Source organism: Pogona vitticeps, chromosome 4 (genome assembly GCF_051106095.1).
Source record: "Pogona vitticeps strain Pit_001003342236 chromosome 4, PviZW2.1, whole genome shotgun sequence".
NCBI classification, from domain to species: Eukaryota; Metazoa; Chordata; class Lepidosauria; order Squamata; family Agamidae; genus Pogona; species Pogona vitticeps.
The window spans coordinates 185,209,986-185,231,159 of NC_135786.1; the positions used below are offsets into that span (position 1 = coordinate 185,209,986).

The window sequence follows — 21,174 nt, forward strand, 5'->3', positions numbered from 1 at the left end:
GCAGGTTGTCACAAGCTTTTATTAGGGAATTAGATTAGGGCCTGCCCACCCTAGTTGCTAGTGAATCCCTAGGGTGATTGTGGGTGGGGTTGGAGTCTTTTTGTTTTCTGCCTTCATTTTGAAAAAAAATGGAAATGCTATATGTGGATTTCTCCACACTCTGGTTGAATTAAAACTAAATTTAAATATTTAGAACACATTAGTGACCATAGAAAACAGTGATTTTTAGTCAGTGGCACTGGATCAATGGATTAAGTTCCTTGTACTTTGGGTGCTTTGCCAGAGGGTGGTCTGGAGACTGCTGAACAACAAATGGATTTTGTGGAGTGGTTGAGGGTTCATTGTGTCACAGCAATATGTGTAACAGCTACCCAAAACAGCTTCTTATTTTTTTAGTTACTTTTAGGAAATGTTAACAATACTGTATATTTGTGTGCAGTATTATGGAAGAATTTGTAGGGGCCATGATGCAGGGAAATTGCATTGGATAATAATTATGAGATGCGACTGAAGAGAGGAATACTGTCTTCTACCCAAAGTAGTTGGGAAAATGCAACCTGTAAGGAATTGATGGAATTTACACATATCTGGGCACAGCATCCACTTTTTTACACGTTGCCTGTACTCATGCAATTTCAAGACATTCTCAGTCCAAGTCTATGAACAGTGCAAGCAGCTCTGATAAATATAAGAACCCAAACCAAGTGGAAATACGAACACTCCCATCCCTCCCAACCATTCCTGTCTAGTGGACAAAGTGTGACTTATTGGTCATTTTCACATTCTCCCAGCCTGTTTTAGGTCCATGGGATATTTTTTAATCAAAACTGGAATTGAAAGTCCCTCACTTCCCTACACCTAAAATAGGTCAAAGTGAGGATGACCACAAATGACCAAATGCAGACCCTGGAAGCTTCTTGGATCCAACTGACCATCTTTGAATCCAACAAAATAGATGGGGGGGGGGCTTTTATTTCAAGTAAATAGCAGAAAGAAAACAACTATCCCATGCAGGATGACTGCTACATCTTGCAGTTTTGTGCTCCCTTTTGAAATTCTTCATGGACATGTTCTCCAGAAACTAGTGCCATAGATGAACTTCAGAATGTAGCATATGTGCAAGTAAACTGTATTGTAGGGTACGGACTCGTTATTTTCTTCAAAGGCTCTTGGAATATGTTTGTATAACAGGTGTATTTATTAATTATATCTACACCTTGATCTTCTTCCAGTGAACTTAGTGAATATTCTGTAGCACTAAATTGCAGGTAATTTTTAGAGCACATATCTTCATGTTTCTACATAGAGATTTAGGATTGCTTTGTTTAATAAGAAAGCCAGATATTTTATACAATGGGGACATGCAACCTGCCTTCTGAATTATAAGTGTTTGTAGGTTGTGGCTTTCTGAAATGACATAAGTTATGGAGTGTTATCATTTTAAAATAATATGAATTTGGCAGTCCAGGTTTAGGATAATTTTTAGAAGACATCCTTTAATTGCTTTTTTCCCTTTGGTTTATCCAAAGAAAAGGCAGAAGGTTAGAGAACAGCCATTCAGAACATTCAGGGAACATAATGGGCAAAATTAGACCTCAGGTTTCTCTTCTTACCATACCTAAAGTACTTGCACTTTTTAACAATGCATTGATTTCTATTTCAAGCCTGTGGGTTGGTTGGGTCATATAATGAGTTTGCAATTCTGTGCACTCTTATCCAGGAGTAAGTTCAATTGGTCAAAGAGGGACTGATCAATATGAATAGAGATTTATAAGCCTCTGTTATTTGACTGTCCAGAAACTTACTGGCAGCATAATTATTCACTAGAGCTATATTTTGTTCAAACAGACATGGCTATATATGTTTTGCCCTAAAAAAGCACTGTGATAAATCCAGTTACAGGATGTATCAGGATGGAAGAGAGTAGAATATATAAATAGAGTCATAGTGCCCTGATAACAGCTTAAGAAGGTCCCTGTGACCCATGAAAAGCCCATTTTCCTTGGATTAATCTATGAGTCTTAAAACTGCAGAAGTTTAAAATGCTTTCTGTACATAGGCTATGAGAGGCAGTGGTGTACAACATGTTGTTCTTATATATAAATTAATTTAAACTAACATATTTCTAAATTATACAGTGGGAATAATAGAATATTAAGGATCTGGCAAGCCTCTGTTAATATATTCTGTATAAATGACAGAGAGTGTGCGAGAGAGAAAGAGAGATTTCATAATTGTAATTTTGTGGATTTCAGTTGCAGACGAACATTTCCCTATAGAAACAGCTTTTAATTGTGGATTTCATTTAATGTATAGGACATGGCAACCTCTGTTATATGTACCTCTTACATGTTTATGGACACCCACATATTTCGCAGTTATAATTTTGTGGGTTTTACTAGCTAGTTGGCAGTATTTCAGTTTACAAAGAGCTCTTAATTATAAATTAATTTAAAGGGGCAGATTGTGCAAGAACTGAGTCTGGTAGTTTTCTTTAAAACAAAATGGGTCAAACTATGACTTTTTAAAAAAAAGAGTTGGCAGACTTTACAGCTCTGACCAGGCCAAAAGGAAGATAAATGACAGCCACCCCCTCTTGTATTTTTGCAGTGTTTTAAACCCTGGGGTTTAGCTGAAGGGTCTTAAGGAGTTTTTGAAGTGCAAATAAGTTCGTGAAGGGTTTAAGAGTTTCATTTTGATGGATTTTTTTTTCTCGGCAGATTTTTTTTTGGCACTAGTTGTGATCTGGAAAGCTGTTGGGTTTTTTTTTTTTTTTGTTTGTTTTTGATCAATCATGCAATAAGAGCTTGCCAGGGGTGTACTTTTTCTTGCATTCATATTGATCCTATTGTGTTTAAAAATATTTAATTTAATGAGGTGTGTTTTTTTTAATGTACAAAACAAGAGATGGCTTCATGGAGTTGTCATTTCAAGGTCATGCTCCAGTGTCAGCAGCTTATGGAGATAAAAGCTTGCTGTATTAGAAAGAAATATGTCGGACCACCCTTTCTGTGTACTTCAGTGTCACAGTGGAAATTGTTCAGTATCCATCTTTTCTTTAAATATATTCACATATCCTGTGGCAAATGTAATACAATGTTATCAACAACAGAATTCTGAGGTATAACTGAAGGATATCAAGTGTAAAATTGTTTATATTTCTGTGATACTGAGGAAAGTTCCTGTATTTATCCTTCCTACAAGTTAAGTGAATTGTGGCAAATGTTCATCTTGATTCAGAGTCTCAAAGGCACAGGCATGGCCTAAGTCATCCTCTTCACTCTCATAGAATTGGTCATAAATACGCTGCTTCTAAAGAGTGTTCCTTGATATTGGAGAGAATGAGGCAGCCTTTGCTTGGCCTGTGAGTACTTCAGAGACCCCTGGTCTTTGGGTTATAGCATCTGCATATGTGGGTTGGAAAGAGACATTTTAGTTGGTGCAACTATTCGTAGAAAAAAAATGAAAATATAACTGAGCAGTGTGGCCTAAATCCAATTGCAGTTCCCAACCGGAGTACTGTCCCCAAATCAATGGGATTTACATAATTACCATTCAGCAATTGATTAAGCAATGCTGACTTACATTCAGCAATTGATCCCATTGATCTACTCTTGTTGGGACAAGCAATTGGATTTCGGCCCGTATGTATTCTAAAACATTCAGCCTGCTCATACTCACATGAGATTCACACCCATGTCACCACAGGAACTTGCTTTCATATAAGGTGCGTAAGACTACATATACATTTTAAGTATTTCTTAAAATCATCTCACCAAGCTTGCATATTTGGTCAAAAGTATTGTTTCTTCTTTTCAGGGTATCCCTTATTCTGATTGACAGAGAGATTCTCTTGTATGATAAATTCTGCTGTGCGTTCAAGTCTGCTTCATCTACCCCTGGAGAAGGAGGCATAACCTAGATGAATCACTACTGATATTATTGTTTATCACTCAGACTCTATCACATGGAATAACCTGAAGGGTTTCTACCATTGGAAAAGATAATGATGGATCTTTGACAAGCCTATGTACTCTCTAGCTAGGTATCAAAGCTTGGAAAGTTACTTTTTTAGACTACAGGTCCCAGAAAGGCATGGCTGGAATATTCTAGCAGCTGTTGTCTAAAAATTTACTTCCCATCTCTGCTGTCACTACCTGAAAGCAGAAGGTACAATTGAGTCAAACCAGCAGGATGTACATCTGAGTAAACACACTTAGGATTGCTTTGCTTTGCACTCACAACCAATCACATCAAATTATTTGTCAAGTGACTGCTTACTCTTTTAAAGACTTCTGTTGCTGGAGTAAATCAATCAACCTAAGGCTTTGTTTATATTTCTAACATCAGTCCCTATAGTTCTTCCGAAGTATAAACATATATTTGTGCTGTATAGGAAGATTTGGAAAGAGGACTGAAAAAAAATCTGATTGGTAAGAAGACAGAATTTACTAATCTGTTTTACTGGCATAAACAGAACAAGCTCCATTAATGGTGCTTAGCAGATCATATTTAAACCCAACTATCTGCTGGTCTTTCTGAAATGAATTTTTTTCATCTTTGCTGAAAGAATTCTTGTATTTTGTTATGATTTCATGCACTCCAAATCTGTGTCAACCCCCAACTGATGCACTTCAACCATATGGAAGAAGGGAAATCAGAGTTTCTCTGCAAGTGATATTGAAAAGTTTGGTTGCATTTGGATGCAATATTAAATGTTCATAGTGTTACAGTAGTGGGTTATCTGCTGTAAGAATTAACAACAGCAAGCCATAGGCTGCCAATTAATTGCCTTCTCTCTTTTCCTCTGGCACAGTTTCAAGGAAGATGTTAAAAACTCACTTTTATTTGAATGAATAAAGCATAGCTTAGAAATACATCTGAACCCAAACTACAGTTTGTTTAAACTAACCAGCTTCATAAGCTTTGGTTTGCAATTGGCTTTTTTAAGTGAACAAGAGGAGCCCTAGTTTATTTACTTACCTTTAGACATCACAATCACAGCAACCTGCAGTTAATATAAGCCAGATGTGAAAACCTGCAGACTCTCACAGCTGTTTTGGAGAAGAGATGAATTAGCCCAAGGCAGTGGTTCCCTACCTTGGGTCTCCAGATGTTTTTGGATTACATCTCCCAGAAATCCTGGCCAGCACAACTACTGATTAAGGCTTCTGGGAATTTTTGTTCAAGAACATCTGGGGATCCAAGGTTGAGAACCACTTGCCCAAGATGTTGTTACAGCTTCTGCCTGTATGTTAAACCTTGGGTGAGCAGTAGTTCCCAAAGTCTCCATATCAGAAAGGTGGACTCAGGGTTCCCAAAAGCTCCAGCCATCATGGCCAGGAGTCCTGAGAGTTACAGTCTGACAATATCTGAGCATTCAGACAACAGTTTGAGTTTTATGTCTGGACAAGGCCAGTAAATTGCTACTTGGTCAGGACTGTTATTTTCAAATGTATAGACAATTCATGAACTTCACTGGATACGTTATGATGACGAAATGCTTGTTGGACCTGTGCAAATGTACAATTGATACTAACACTTGGATGAATTGATTTGCCCTTTCATTCAGAGCAACAATATTTCTTTTGCTTTGTTCTGAGAAATAAATATTCCTCTTTTGTAGCAAAGGTTGTTTTGCATCTTTGTATAAAAGCAGATTTTGTCATTATGAACAACTAAAAAAAATCTGTTCCAGAAAAAAAAAAGGAGGGAGACGTTTTGAGTCCACAGCTTCCCATTCGGTGGAGAGAACTGACTCTTTCCATATGTGATATCTCATTAGTTTGTTGCTGGGGGATGTTAATATGACCTTCCTTTGTTACAAAAGTGATTTATTGCTCACCACAGCATCCTTCTCATTTTTCCCCTCCTGTATTTTTTTAACTGTCCAGGTTCTACCTTGTGTAATAACTAATTACATTTAACCTATCAGCAAAACAAATAAAAGCCAAAATGAACATGCAAGGTCTGAATTTGCAATTGTAACTTCCAGTGTTTGAAAAACAAACTACTATTGTACTCAAGTGTATACAGAACTCAAATCAGTTCCAAGTCAGGCAAACTATGATGTGGATGTAGTTAATTCTTAATCAGGAGAAAATTATATTTAAAGGTTATGGTATCCTAGTTTCTGTAATTGTACATATTACTGCTACCTCCTGTATTACGAAACCTCTTCAGTTCAAAATGAGGTTTTTGTCACCCTGTGTTGTAAGGTGCTGTGTGTAATATTAGAATATCTAGAGTTTACAAAAAGAAATGAAACTCTATCACAGTTTTTGAAACTGCCTTTTTAAATGTAGGTTTGGTCTCCACTACTCAGTTTAGTTTTTGAATGATACAAGTTTAATTTGCAGTATGAAAAATGGGATGTTGGAAAGTATAGCATAAATAGGATTGGACATGATTTAATAAAAGTAGACATAAATTCAGTGGGATAGCTCTAAGTATGAATAAATTTGGATCCAACCCAATATTAATTGCATTTAGACCAATGTACTTTCTGTTCCTGTGAAGTATCCCTAAATAGAACTTATTGTCCTTGATTCTATTACTCTGTAAGAATAATTGCTGTGGAACAGACTTGTTTTTAAAATGAGACAATCCTGATTCACTTTACTAGGATGTGTTTTTCAACATTCTGCTTTCTGCCTTGATTTTTGTTGTAAAAAATTACACTGTTTTGCATTTGTTTTCTTTTTTCACTTGTGAGAGGTTTACAGCAGCCTTCAGAAAGAAACTGTGTTAAGGCTGCTGTCGTATTTCTCTATTGAGTTCCTAGAGGTGATGTTATCTTTTGTTCACTCAGCAGAATGGTCATTTTCTAAGAGCATCTGTCACTTGAGGAATTGTAAGATGGATGAGTCTCAAGTGAGTTGCTAGTGGAAGCAAATGGTGAAAATAAGGAAAGATGAGGAGGCTGGAAGCTTTCAGAGGAGGCAGACAACAACCAGGACATTGTGTTAGAAAGGCAGGCAGTACAAGAAGAAATCACCAGGATGAACCATACACTGTCCTGTTTGAATCTCTAAATTTCTTTGTGGATATAAAAATCAGATCTGATTGTCTGGCGTGATGGTAAAAAAAAAAAAAGAAGTTTGTCCTTTTTTTAAAAAAATTGCATTTTGTTGTCACTGGAACTGTCAGCCTTGCAAAGAACAATTGTGATTTTGTCTGCATCTGGGGGATAATTTTTGGTACTATTGCTAGAGTACGTAATTTTAGATTTTGTGTTCTGTGAGTAGGATGTATATTTGAGATGTATTACAGAGCCTGTTGAAAATGAGTGTAAATAAGCCAATTTTATGCAGCTCTCTGATTGCAAAATTGGAGCATGGTTTTCTTTTTCCATTTTAAAAAAATGTATTTGATTGCATGCTGTTTAGTTTAACAGAATTGTATCTGATTATGTCATTAGCTCATTAATTCGGCAGAAATCAAAGCCTTTAAGTTGTAAACATCTTTAACTCATTTTCCATTGTTTCAAAGCAAAATGTAACTTCACCTTTTCTTAGTTCAGCTAATTGTGTTTGACTTCTCTTAATGAATGAAAACGATTTTTTTTAAAGCTGCCAAGTTTTCTACCAAGAGCAAAGTATTCTCCCTCACTCTCCCCCTCCCCTCAGTAAACACTTTCAAGAGGGCTCCCAAGCTTTAGAAACTTGTCAGAAGTCAAACTGTTGGCTTGAAAAATGATTTTATCAATTTGCTTGCTGTGAATCAGGAGTGGAAAGGCAAAGAAATTAAGATGATTATAAGCTTTAGAGGTTCACAAATGGTAGAGTAGCTCCCTCCTGAATGGATGTAAATAATAGATGAAAGACTGAGAATGACAACAAAGGATCAGGGTGCTTAAGAGAATGTGTGCAGCCTGAATAGAGGTCTGTGGCCCAGGGCCAAAGGTCTTAGCTTTGAGCGTAATTAGAAGAAAATACAAAGATGTCATTACTAGCAGGTGAAATGTTCAGCACGTGGCCTCCAAAACGGCAATTTCAGCCTTGGTGCTGTTGGAATAGATTGTGAAGTTTCAAAAATAATAACGATTAAAATCTTTAGAGTTTGATAAAAATTTGGTAGTGATACGGCTGAGAGACAGAGAGAGATTCAAATTGGAAGAATAAAGGAAGTTTGGCAGGGTTCATCCCTGACAGGCTCGATTCTTTGTTACCATGATGGACATCTCTCCTGCTTTGAGAGGCAAGAATTCCATGAAGTGATGGGAAATAGTCAGAGATCAGTCTTCTCATTCCAGTTCCTCAGTGTTGGCATGGTTATAAATGGGATGCCTGCAATTTAAAGCTTTCTGTTTATAGGATACAGTTTGTGAGGGAAAGGAAAACCATCCAGAAAACAGTTAAAACTTGGATTAATGGAGCTGCCATTTCAAGGTCATGTTCCGGTGCCAGCAAATACTTCAAAAGACAAAAGCTTCCTGTAGGAGGGAATGTGGTTGGGTCTTGGAGATTATGGCTGTGTAATGCTCAATTTAGACATACTCAAATGTCACAAATCTGAAGGGGGTGGTATGGAAGGGGCAGCAGAATTACATGGCCACTTACTGTGTGGGGTGATAGACTCCTTTGTTTAGTCACTAAACTTCAGTGGCTCAGGCCACATTAAAGCTAGTTATGTGGAGTCTGACCGCAAAGTAAGCAAGGCTTTCCCATGCTGTTCCAGGCCCTCAGACAGCTTGGTAAACTTGGCACACTCTATTCTTGAACAGAAAATTGCTTCTCCATGTGGTTGAAACCACCCATGTAGTCATTTTTAAGTAACTACATGAATGGCTGTTTGATTCCTTCCCATTTAAGGCAAATATGGACACCACAGATGAGTTACTCCTGGAACTACAGCAATATAGTTTATGAAAGCAGACAGCGATGAAAATCCAGTAGTAAGTTGCAACTGGAGTATACTCATTGAATCAGGAGGGATTTGGTGAGTCAACTCCGCCATAAGTTCCATTGATTCAATGGGCCAAATCTAGTTGTGAGTTACCATTGAATTTCAGGCATTGTAAAAAGAACTGATATATTTGTTCATTATACTAAAAGTTTCATTCTCAGGCACAGTTCTTGTCATGTTTGCTAACTGTTTTAGGGTCTGCCTCTCCCCAAATAAAATCCAGAGTTCCCCGCAATGTGATTAAATAATACAATGTCACAACTGTTTCAGGTCTTTACCAGGAGGCCTTTCAAGCAGATGCTCTTTGATCTTGGATGTTTTTTGTGGAATTATTTAATTTAGTGACAACTTTTTCATTGTAAATAACACTGCAACAAAACTATTATATTTCAAATCTGATCTACATATGCAGGTGTACTGTCTGACATATTTCTTGGATGTACTAAAACTTAAGTCTTTATAAATTTGAATATTTTACATTTCCTAATATGTACCTGGATCCAGATACGCTAGCAGCATAACATTTTAGTTTTCTTAATAAACTGAATTTTTAAAATAAAATTAATAGTCACAAGTAAATGCCAAATTTATAAAGACCTATTAGAAAGCTGTTTTTAGCTCTCAAACTATTATTATTACTATTACACTTGTGAATATCAGTGTCACTCTTGTTCAAACACTGCATGGCAAATATGGAGAATAAAACATTTTGATCTTTGTGGGGAATTTGACAGATATATATTCTATTACCCTTAGATTTGGGGCTTTTGGATAAAACTGCTCCCTGTGTTAGTCTAGAGTGAAACAAAGGAGCACCCATCTGATAGCCACAAGGAACTCTGCATTATAAACTTATGCCTGTTTACTCAACAGTAAGTCCTATTCAGTACAGTGTGGTCACTTGAAGTGTGGATAGGACTGCAGCTTGGATGTATTATTATCACAAATGAAGTTTCGAGAAGCCCCTAAGTGGTTCTGTTATATGGAGTTTTGGTGAGGCTTTAGAGATGTGTTGCTCTCTATAATGATTACTACATCCTCCTCAGTTATTTTTAACCACTTTATTATTTTGCAGATCTTTAAAGCTTTCAGCAATCTGGATCAAATGGCAGAATAACTTCGAACAATCATGACTGCATTTAAAAAAGGCTGAAAATACGAGAAGGTAGTGTTCTTTATCTATTCAAAATGCAGCAAGCGTGATTACGCATTTATCATAACAGGTATTTTGTGTCATTCTCTGATAGTTTTCCTCAGACGTTTTCTGCTGAACTGAATTTTTTATATCAGTTACACATGTTTTGTCTCTCGTAGGTATCAGAAATTACCATTGCCATCAGTCCGTGATATGTGTATACATTTTATAACCTTATAAAGTCACTTTCCATTCATAGTCATTTCATATGGCACAGCTCATCACTGGATGAGAGTGTTAATTGTTCTTACAAACCGTTGCAAGCTTTGAATGTGGAGAGGGGTGGGTGGAATCAACAGAACCCTTTGGTACAGACCTAGTTGTTAGTTCCAGCTAGAGCAGACTAACTGAATCAATGGGGCTTACATACCGATAACTGTTGACTTAAAGAGTGCCATTAATTCAGGAGAGCTCCTCTATTTGGGATTAATCATTGGATTTAGCACTTCTTGAAACAGTATTAAATTAACTAAAAGAAAAGCTGTTTTTTGTGGGAGGTATATGTTGCATATTTTTATTTAATGTTTCAAGACTGCTAGACAAATGACAATTAAAATGAATCCTGTTTATTTATAGGCATGCATAATGCCAAGGTTAGGTATAAACAGTATCTGTAGTATCCATTTGTTTTAGGCACTGTTTATCTTAATATTATTAATTGCATTATTAGAAGCATTATTCAATCATTCATTCATTCATTTCATTACTGAGAACATTATTCATTCATTCATTCATTCATTCATTCATTCATTCATTCATTTATAATATTTGTATTCCATCCCATAACTTAACAATTTCAGAAAAGTTAATATTTCCATATTTAAAAAACATTTCAAAGCATTTAAAAGCAATAAAAATTATACATTAAAAATAAGTGACAGCAATAAATTATCACAGAAGAAGAGGCCAGCAGAAAAAAAAATTAGTTCTGCCTAAGTAAAATGATTTCAGCAGAGGGGAATATTACACCCCTAAAATATTAGAAAACTTCTGAAATAACACCAATTGATGCCACAACTAAAAATTATTTCTCAATATGATGCGTTCCTGATAACTATGCCTTAGATGGGACCCTGTAAGAATAATGTCAGTGTGCAGGCAGATTCACACAGGGTGTGTGTATGTTGGGTGTGTGAATTTTAAGCAATTTAAAGTTGAAAACCGGAACTCAGAACAACACCCAGAGGTTTGCAGTTAATCTGCTGGAAGAGGCAGAGGCTCTAGTAAGACGTGGTCAACACTTTAGCCGCCATCTTCTACCCTGTCTTCAATTTCCAGACTGTATTTAGAGGAGGCCCTATGGAGGTCACACTGCATTAGTTTAGTCTTGCTATAGCCAAATCCTGTGAGGTTATGGGCAGGTCTTTTTTTACCTCCAAATTGGACACCATTGTTGCACCAATCAAAGGCGGGCAAAAACATTCCTAGTCGCTGGTACCACCTGAGAAACTGATTGCCATGTTAGATCTAAGATGGAAGAACCTCTCCTTTCAAATGGAGCATCTAGAAAAGGCTGGTCCAGGAGGCCTTTCAAACAAGAGCTCTTTGATCTTGCCTAGATTGAATTTCAGTTATTCAACCATATCTAGTCTGTTAAGATATTGGAGGATACTCCTTTAGAAGTTAAGAGTTTTTGTTTTAAATAAAGCATCACAGTTTATTGTTGCATTTGAAAGCTGTAAATGGGTAGTTTGCCATTTGAAAACAAAAGTATTATTTAGACAAAGAATGATTGAGCTTCAATTTTTTTTTCAAATCTTAGGGAAGGCAGAGTTTAGGGAACCACTATTTTAGTCCTAGCATCTCCCAGCCAGCGTAATCAGTGACCACGCTAGACAGGGCAGTGTTGGAGCTGTAGTTAAAAAAAAAAACTACGTTTCCATGCTCTGAGTAGAAGGTAAATCCTGGAAGACTTGTGTGGGTGAGACTGCATGATGGGGCAGGCCTCTAGCGACATCCGTTCAGATGTTCAGGTACTTTGTTACAAACAGTCTGATGTGGTTAATTTCTGTCCATTAATGAAAACACAATAGCTTTGTACTTTCTTGTCAGACTATTAAATATGTAATCATTTATGGAAACTCCAGTATAAGAAGCTGAAAGGGAAAGTGTGGCATGTGCATGATTTCAGTAAGAGCAGAGCAAATAACCTGTAAGGCTGGAGGTGGGAAGTGACCCCTTCCCCTTTTCGTTGTTACGGGTCAGTTAAAAAGGTTTGACTTACTTTATAAGGAACATTGGCCTCCCTTTGTTTCATGTTGTATTTAAATACCCCAGTATTTCCAGGAGGCAAAAGATCTATTCCGCTTTTATGACCTGTTGTATCCTTTGGGTTAGGGGCCCAACAGAGCATTCAGGCCCGATAGAACAAGAGGGTCATTGCCATCCTTCAGGTCCTAATTGTTGCTTTTTGGTTGCCACACAGGCACCGAATCAGCTTTCAGGGAGATTTTAGATGGAAACATCTGGCGCAGTGTAGAAGTTAGAGTGTGTGTGGGGGGGGAGCTCCTTGCATTTTGTTTCACCAGGTGCTAGGAGGAAGCAACATTAGCCTTTTTGATATGGAAGGCACAGTTCTGTGGCCCCTGAAGTTAGGTTACAACAATTCGAAAGGTCAGAGGACAGCTGAGTCAGGTCAGGGAGACACCATGGGGTGTATTTTGTTACTTAGTAAAAGAAGTGGCATCCTAAAACCTTAAAGTGTTCTTTTGGAATCTGTATTGTGGAAAGGTTTTATGAGCATGGTGGCAAAAAAAGGTGCTGATTTATCTAAGGAATGCTTAAATTAAAGGATAATTCCTTTTGTTTAAATGAAAGGATAATTCTTACCAAATGTTTTTAGTGTTGGTAGTCAATGAACGACTGGAAAGCACAATTACAGAAAAGACTCACTAAGCACTTACTCTTCCTTTCCAAGCTGTTTTCACATGCTTCCCTGCACCCCCGCCCTTCAGCCTTCCTAATAAGATTCAGGACGCTCTTCTGCCCAGTTTCAGCACTTGACAGTCAACTGATGGGAGTTGAGACAAGGGTTGCCTTTCCTCCCTGACATAAAAGGGACTTAAGCATTCTCCACTCGGACTGGACTGTGCTTTATTGGAGTACATGTAGAAAAGGAAAATAATGTGTGATTTCCTCAGAGTATTGCTGCTTAGTCACTAAATGCTTTGTTCTTCCATTTAAAACTGTTGAACATGTTAGAGTTAGAGGGGGGGAGAAGAGGGAGGGAACACTCTGTGTTTAGATAGGAAAAAAGAGGGGGGTTTAGGGAGGATTAAGCCATTATCGAGATGGTTGGACAGTGTCATCGAAGCTGCCAACATGAATTTGACCAAACTCTGGCAGGCAGTGGAAGACAGGAGGGCCTGGAGTGCTCTGCTCCATGGGGTCACGAAGAGTTAGACATGACTTAATGACTCAGCAGCAACAACAAGCCATTATCCTTTGTTCAGAAATGTTAAAAAGTCCTTTCCCTTAAACAAATGTCTAGTTTTATATCAGATCAGGTTATTGGCCCATTCAGCCTAGTGTCCTTTGTCTATAATCAGAATCAGGCCTTCTGTTTAATGATCATTCATTAATCACAGTGCTAGATCAGTTGCCAGGGCAACTGCCAGTCCATGGAGATGATGGTAGCCACAACCCTTTGGCAATGGCAGTGGAGTCTCAGTCTTTCGGACTTTGCTACAATTCACAACAGTAAGGCAGGATTGTGCGAATACCATATATGTGGTCAATATGTGCTAAATTACAGCAAGGATTTAACATGCAAAGCAGACATTCTCATTTATAATACATGCTGAAATCTGATTTGTGGGTTAGATGTTTATGACTGACTAATAAGGCAGGATAATGGAGAAAGCCAGAGAGTTCCAGAAAAACATCTACTTCTGCTTCATTGACTATGCAAAACCTTTGACTGTGTGGACCACAACAAACTATGGCAAGTTCTAAAAGAAATGGGAGTGCCTGACCACCTTCTCTATCTCCTGAGAAACCTATACATGGAAAAGGAAGCAAAAGTTAGAACTGGATATGGAACAACAGATTGGTTCAAAATTGGGAAAGGAGTACGACAAGGCTGTATATTGTCCCCCAGTTTATTTAACTTATATGCAGAATACATCATGTGAAAGGTTGGACTGGATGAATCCCAAATTGGAATTAAGATTGCCGGAAGAAATATCAACAACCTCCGATATGCAGATGATACCACTCTGATGGCAGAAAGTAAGGAGGAATTAAAGAACCTCTTAATGAGTGTGAAAGAGGAGAGCACAAATAATGGTCTGAAGCTCAACATCAAAAAAACTAACATCGTGGCCACTGGTTCCATCACCTCCTGGCAAATAGAAGAAGATATCGAGGCAGTGTCAGATTCTTGGGCTCCATGATCACTGCAGATGGAGACAGCAGCCACAAAATTAAAAGACACCTGCTTCTGGGGAAGAAAACGATAACAAACCTCAACAGCATCTTAAAAAGCAGAGACATCACCTTGCCGAAAAAGGTCCGTATACTCTCAGCCACTATGCAAGCACAAAGTGAGGCCAGGATCCGGACAGTCCTAAATAAATTACAGCATCCCTAATCTGGGAAAGGTTTGGCTTCAACACTGCCTCAGCTGACTTAGTATTGGGTCAGCCAGCCATCCTGGCTAGTGAGAATAAGTCCCTAAGAGTTTCATAAATGGAGTTATACAACAAATGTGTTATGAGGTTTAAAATAGGTGTAAGCTGCGTTTAATAGAGACACATGCAACAAATACTTATCATTGTTGAACCTGAAGGAAAGCAAAAGAAGCAAACTTTTACAATCAAGTAGGTGAATTTGATTTTATGAGGGTGATCTCATTCCACATTTGAATCAGATCTTGTTGCCTGATGGAAATCTAGATGATCAGAAGTCCATGCTTCAGTGTTTACAATAAAGATGTGTTGCAAGGAAGGGTGCATAATATATAGGGATGACTTTAAAGCAGTTGGTCATTAGACTCATATAGCTACCGTATTTTTCGCTCCATAAGACACACCTCTCCATAAAACGCACCAAATGTTTAGGAGAAGAAAACAGGAAAAAAATAATCTGGGAATTTTTGCCTGCTGGGAGAGCAGGGGTGAGGGTGGGGGAAGCCTCCAAAGGGTCCGAGACTGCCTTCCAGGGTCCTGGAATTAAGATTGGAAGGGTCCTGGAAGGCACTCTTGGACCTTTGGAGGCTTCCCCCACCCTCACCACTGTTGGCCCAGCAGGCCGAAATTCCCAGATTATTTTTTTCCTCTTTTCTTCTAAAAATTTGGTGAGTCTTATGGAGAGGTCAGTCTTATGGAAGACACCCTAAGACCCTTTGGAGGCTCACCCAGCCCCACCGGGGGCCAGAGGAGGGGGCAAATCAAAAGAGTCCCTGAAGGTGGCGATTCCCCCCGACCCCGGGGTGGCTGGGTGAGCCTCCAAAGGGTCCGGGAACACACCCTAGGACCCTTTGGAGGCTCAGCCTGCCCCCCCCCCCGCAGGGCCAGGGGGGGCAAAATTGCCACCTTCAGACTCTTGAGGCTTGGGAAGCTTCAGAAGAGTCCCTGAAAGTGGCAATTTTGTTCCCTTTGGCCCCGCGAGGGGGCAGGGTGAGCCTCCAAAGGGTCCTGGAACACACCCTAGGACCCTTTGGAGGCTCACCCTGCCCCCCCCCCCGCAGGGCCAGAGTGGGTGAAATTGCCACTTTTGAGGCTTGGGAAGCTTCAGAGGTCCCTGAAGGTGGCCATTTCACTCCATAAGATGCATACACTTCCCCCCCCTGACTTTTTTTGGGGGAAAAGTGTGTCTTATGGACCGAAAAATACATTATATACTGTAGTATTATTTGTAAGTTGTACTGGGCTCTAATGAGTTGCTATATTTCTGTACAGTTACTAGGCAGGACAACCTTAACCTTACTGTGAAGTTATGTAGTAGTTCACAGTATTATAACTGATACTTCCTATTAGAGCTATGCTTTTAGTCCTAAAGATGTTATTTGCTCATCTGCTCACTGATGGTAAGCCAGTTATTTTGCTTGAATTGTTTTCTGGCTATATGTGTGTTGCTTCAAAGATTCAGACAGTAAGCCAATATATTATATATTGCATATCCTATGGTCAGAATTTTGTTGGGATTTTATTCTGGAGTAAGTGTGATTGCATTAAATTACAGTGGTGCATTGCAGCTAAGCAATAAGATGCCAGACATACCACTGGCACCTCATTTATTAGTTGCAGTTGCCACTACAACTTACGTGATTTCACTTACTCCTGAGTAAAATCCTATTAGGATCCTGGCATTTGTTACATATAATAAAAAGCAGAAGTGCATTTTCCCAGTAAACAAATTGGGGAGCAGTTATCAGTAAATGGTCTATTACAGTGTTCCTAGCCTTGGATAACCCAGGTGTTCTTGGATTGCAACTCCCAGACATCCCAGCCAGCACAGCTGGTGGTGAAGGCTTCTGGGAGCTGCAGTCCAAGAACAATGACATTACCCAAGCTTGTGAAACAATGGTCTAGTAAGCAAGTTTGCCTCTAAGCTGGGCATGCGCACACATGTACACACCTCTTCTTGCCTCTGCGCAACCGTCTTCCCCCTCCGCAGAGCAATCACGTTAGGTTCTGGTCGTGATGGACCCCTGCCTCCTGGGGGCGGAGTCACTTGTGCATGCAAGGCGAAGCCACGCCCAGCGGAGCTGGAAGTTAGAGGGTACTTTGCTATTAGGACTCTACCATTTTCAATAAACTAACTACACCAATTATTTTCATTTTACTGTTTTGAAAACAATACCTCCTGTGGCATTCCATAATGCTTTCTTAATGCTAAATAATATAATATCCATAACCAATTTTTATGGCAAATACTAAACTTTAGTATTACTCTGTACATTATGCCTCATTTTTTCACTGCTTGTAACAACTGCTCCAGGGCATTGTTCTTAGTATTTAGGCTGTCTTGCAACAGTTCCTTTAGGTCCTTGATAAAACTTCTAGATCAAAACCAGATCTGTTGTTGACACAGAAACTCTCCACCTGGTTGGATGATTTGTGGTGGCTAGCCAGTGCTGATGTAAGCGGCTAGACACGGAGGAGATACTGTGAAGATGTGACCTATACAAAGTGGTAAACTAGATTAGATGTTGATGGCGGCGTGTAGAACAAATCCTAAACATTTGTGCCGGCTTGCATGCTTGTGGTGCTAAATTGGTATCAAATTATACACCCTATTCTACATGTTTATTTGTTGAAACAGCCTTTCTTAGGACTGGGCTGCTTGCCAGTATTTCATTTCACGAAGGAGGGAGGAAGAAGAGAGAAGGTGATGAAAAATAGCCATTGACCTGATCTGGTTCCTCTCTATTGACACTGTGTTGCTTGCAATGGATTATAAACAAAAACAACTTAATGCAACGAATATACTTCATGTATAGCCATTCCAGTTGAATTAATGTCCCATTAATTCTAATAATTAATGGGGCTTTAATTTGACTGGAATAGCAAAGCAGGTGTTATTATTTATAGTAGGCCCATGTGGGTGTTATATATAATAGATATGTTTTTCATAAATGGTAAAAGTGTGTGTGTGTGTGTGTGTGTTTTTAAAGGAATCTGAGTAGGAGACAAGTGTGGTGGTTCAGCTGAGGGTGTAGCTGAGACCAGGCTGTAAGTCCTGAAGGGAATCAGCCAGGGAGCTGAAAGCAATGACTAATCACCACAGCCCCATATAGGTTTGGCTCCTGTGCTAAATCAGTGCAGGAAGCAGTTTTTGTTTTTGGTTGCTATTGTTTGTGGACTGCTTTGTGAAACCTTCTGGATGTCTCTTGACCATCGGACTGGACCTTGAACGGGAGTGATTCAGGACAGCTTGCTTCCTGCCTTGCAAAAGGAAAACAGTGAGTTGTTTCATTACGGAGCAATTAACTCAAGCAAATTTACAGGTAGAAGGACAGATAAATCAGCTGGCTGCAGCTGTACAGCAGTTGCAAATGGGGGCTGCAGCTCCAGCCCCAGTGGTGAAATCAAAATGTCCCATAGCTACACCAGATAAATTTAATGGCTTGGTAGAATAACTACCAGTGTTTTTGGCTCAAAGCCAGCTTTGTATGAGACTGAGAGCAGATGGTTTTCCTGATGAAAACATGAAAGTTGGATTTCTTATCAGTTTGACAGGCCAGGCAGCCAAATGGGTCACTGATTTGCTTCTTGAGAATAGCCCGGTACTGAATAACCTACAAGACTTTATCAGGAGCCTAAAGGACATGTTGGAGGATTTAGTATGTGCTACTAATGTTAACCGCAAAATTCGTAGGCTGCAACAGGTTGAGAGGCCCCTGGGAGGATATATAACAGACTTTTGCGTGCTCCAGCAGGACCTGGTGTGGAATGAGGCAGCCTTCTTGAATCACTTCCAGGAAGGTCTTTCGAAGGAAATCTTGGATACTTTGGCCTATGTGGACAGGCCTCTCAACACTGCAAAAACGTATTCATCTCTGTCTTAGGATTGAGGGCAGCTTGGAGTCCACAAGGAGCCACTTTAGGTCTAGAACAGGCCAGGAGGTGCCTACCCCCAAACCATTGCTTCAGGGAGTGCCTAATGTTGTCAGCCCTCTCCCCTCTGAGGAACCCATGCAGCTGGGTGGGGCTCATCCTTGCCTGTTGCTAGAAGGAAAGCAGCAGCAGCAGTTGGGGCTGTGTTTGTATTGTGGACAGCATAGGCATTTCGTGCATACCTGTTCAGCTAAAAGGCCAGCCCAGATGAACATGGGAAAAAGCCGCCCCTCAACCTTGGTGGACCCAACGGACGAAGGAAGATTCCGTTCTGTGGTGTCCAGCACACTCAGGCCACTGTCTCCCAACATCTGATAGGGCCAATTATCCTCTCAGTTCATGGACAAGCAGTTATTAAGGCGCAGGCCATGGTGGACTCAGGGGGATAGAAGACTGCCTGCACTGAACCTGGGTTCTGACTCTGAAATTGACCCTCCCTTGCCAGCTCAGCTGTAGCGGAAGGAGAAACACAGACTGCAGCAAGTGGAGATGAGGTGGAGCTTACGTCTACAGAAAAAGGTGCCACAAACTGGGCCCAGGAGTCCTTAAAAGGGGGGGGGGAGTTCAAGGAGAGACTATCTTTGGACCTGAGGTAGTGTGGTGGTTCAGTTGAGGGCTTAGCTGAGATCAGGCTGTAAGTGTTGAAGGGAATCAGCTAGGGAGTGCAGCTGAACATGATGGCTAATCACCACAGCCCCACATAGGTTTGGCTCCTGTGCTAAATCAGTGCAGGAAGCAACTGTTATTACTGATTGCTATTGTTTGTGGACTGCTTCATGAAACCTTCTGGATGTCTCTTAACCGTTGGACTGGAACTTGATGGGAGTGATTCATGACAACAATTTACTAAAGAGTAAATGTGTCAGTATTCAGCTCTTTTTGACTTTCTGTATTTGTGACTTTTTTAATCAGTATATTTCTAATTTGATGAAATTACATATAAATTCCAGGTTAATTCAACAGGTCTCAGCCTTTTAAGTGATGAATTGTTGAGACTTATACTGGCAGAGCCTTTGCTGGGGAAATTCAACTTTAATATTCTTGAATTGTTTTCCTTTTTGCATTTAAATTATAGGAGCTGTAAATAGATTCTAATTCACTATTCTAGAAATTTCTGTTGTGTCTAGTACAGAAAATGCTCTTGGTATGGTTAACTTGCATCTTGTACATATATTCTTATTTCCAAGCATATCAAGATGCTCATGCAGTAGAAGAACGCAAGGGGTCTGCTGGTGTTTTTTGTTTTCATCCACTCCTGAGTAGTATAGACCAGGGCTTGGACACATCACCACTTTTGAACAACAGCTCCCAGAATCTCTCAGCTAATAAAAATAGTAACATTTCTAACCTCCAGTATGAAAATTAGCATATTTCATTTCTTTCTTTTTAATGAATGTTGTCATGCAAAGCTATCATTGTGTGGACATATGAAAACTACATCCTTTTGGATGTGAAACCGCACTTACTGTAGGATCTGTCAGCATCCTGTTGCCACATTAAAGTAGGTCCATTGAATCAATGGAGATTTGTTGAGTTGACCCCTTTGATAGTTCCATTGATTCAACTGGGCTTACTCTAACTGTGTGTTGCTCTAGCTTAGAAAGTCACAGAGTACATCCATTTCAATGAATGGAAAAAGGTGGTACTGATTCACTAAATTTCCCATGTGGCTACTCTAATGCAATTTGGTACATGAATCAACAGGATTTTGTCACTTTCAGTCACTGTCTCTTAGTTTAAAAGTTAAAAAACATTCCATTACAAATCTGAATGATGGATCTGCTGTATCAAAATTAAAACATTTTTAGTGAACCGTTGTGGATTTCTACTGAACTTCACAAACCGTCTAATTAAATTTTGAATTAATAGTTACTGTATTTAGAGAGGCCTGTTCAGTCCTAGTATTCCTAAATGTTTAAAAGACCAACTGTATAGTTTTGGAAGACAGAATTCGCAGGTTAACTTAGTTGAACAGTCAACACAGGTTTTTGAAAATCAATGAGAACTACTGTGTTCCCCCAAAAATAAGACAGGGTCTTATATTAATTTTTGCTCCAAAAAGCATTAGAGCTTATTATCAGGGGATGTTTTATTTTATTTTTTTCATGTACAACAACCTACATTTATCCAAACACGGTCATGTCATCTTCTGGTTGCTGCACAATGGTGGAGGGTCGGGTTTCACTTAACTGGAGCTTATTTTTGGGGTGGTGCTTATATTACGAGCATCCTGAAAAAAACAGGCTTATTTTCAGGTTAGGTCTTATTTTTGGAGAAACGGTAGTGTTTTTGTAAAATAGAATTAAAATAAAAGGGGAATCTGTGTAATATAGAAGCTTACATTGTCAGGAAGGTGTTGTATTAACTGACTTGATGCAAAGAGTGACATATGGTGCAGCTTTTTGTAAGTAGCTTGTTAGTTAGCATGCTAATCTAAGAGATTGTTTTCCCCTTTCAGATTCCTTATGAGTTTATCCTGTTCAATAGATCTTGACTACCTACATCATATAA

At 39.2% G+C, this 21,174-nt stretch overlaps 1 protein-coding gene across 13 annotated transcripts in view; it reads left to right on the top strand.

Annotated features, from left to right (window-relative positions):
* Positions 1-21,174, top strand: part of GREB1L (GREB1 like retinoic acid receptor coactivator) — a 191,182-nt gene that overhangs the window by 61,014 nt on the left and 108,994 nt on the right. For 8 of the 13 annotated variants that reach the window (XM_078392602.1, XM_078392604.1, XM_078392603.1 and 5 more), the window contains exon 1: positions 19,037-19,524. In XM_078392602.1, the coding sequence (XP_078248728.1) occupies positions 19,483-19,524 (42 nt within the window). In that variant the 5' untranslated portion in view covers positions 19,037-19,482. Of the gene's footprint in view, positions 1-9,982; positions 10,073-17,919; positions 18,009-19,036; positions 19,525-21,174 lie in introns of those variants that run through there. The other 5 variants (XM_072998833.2, XM_072998841.2, XM_072998838.2 and 2 more) reach the window with 2 other exon arrangements.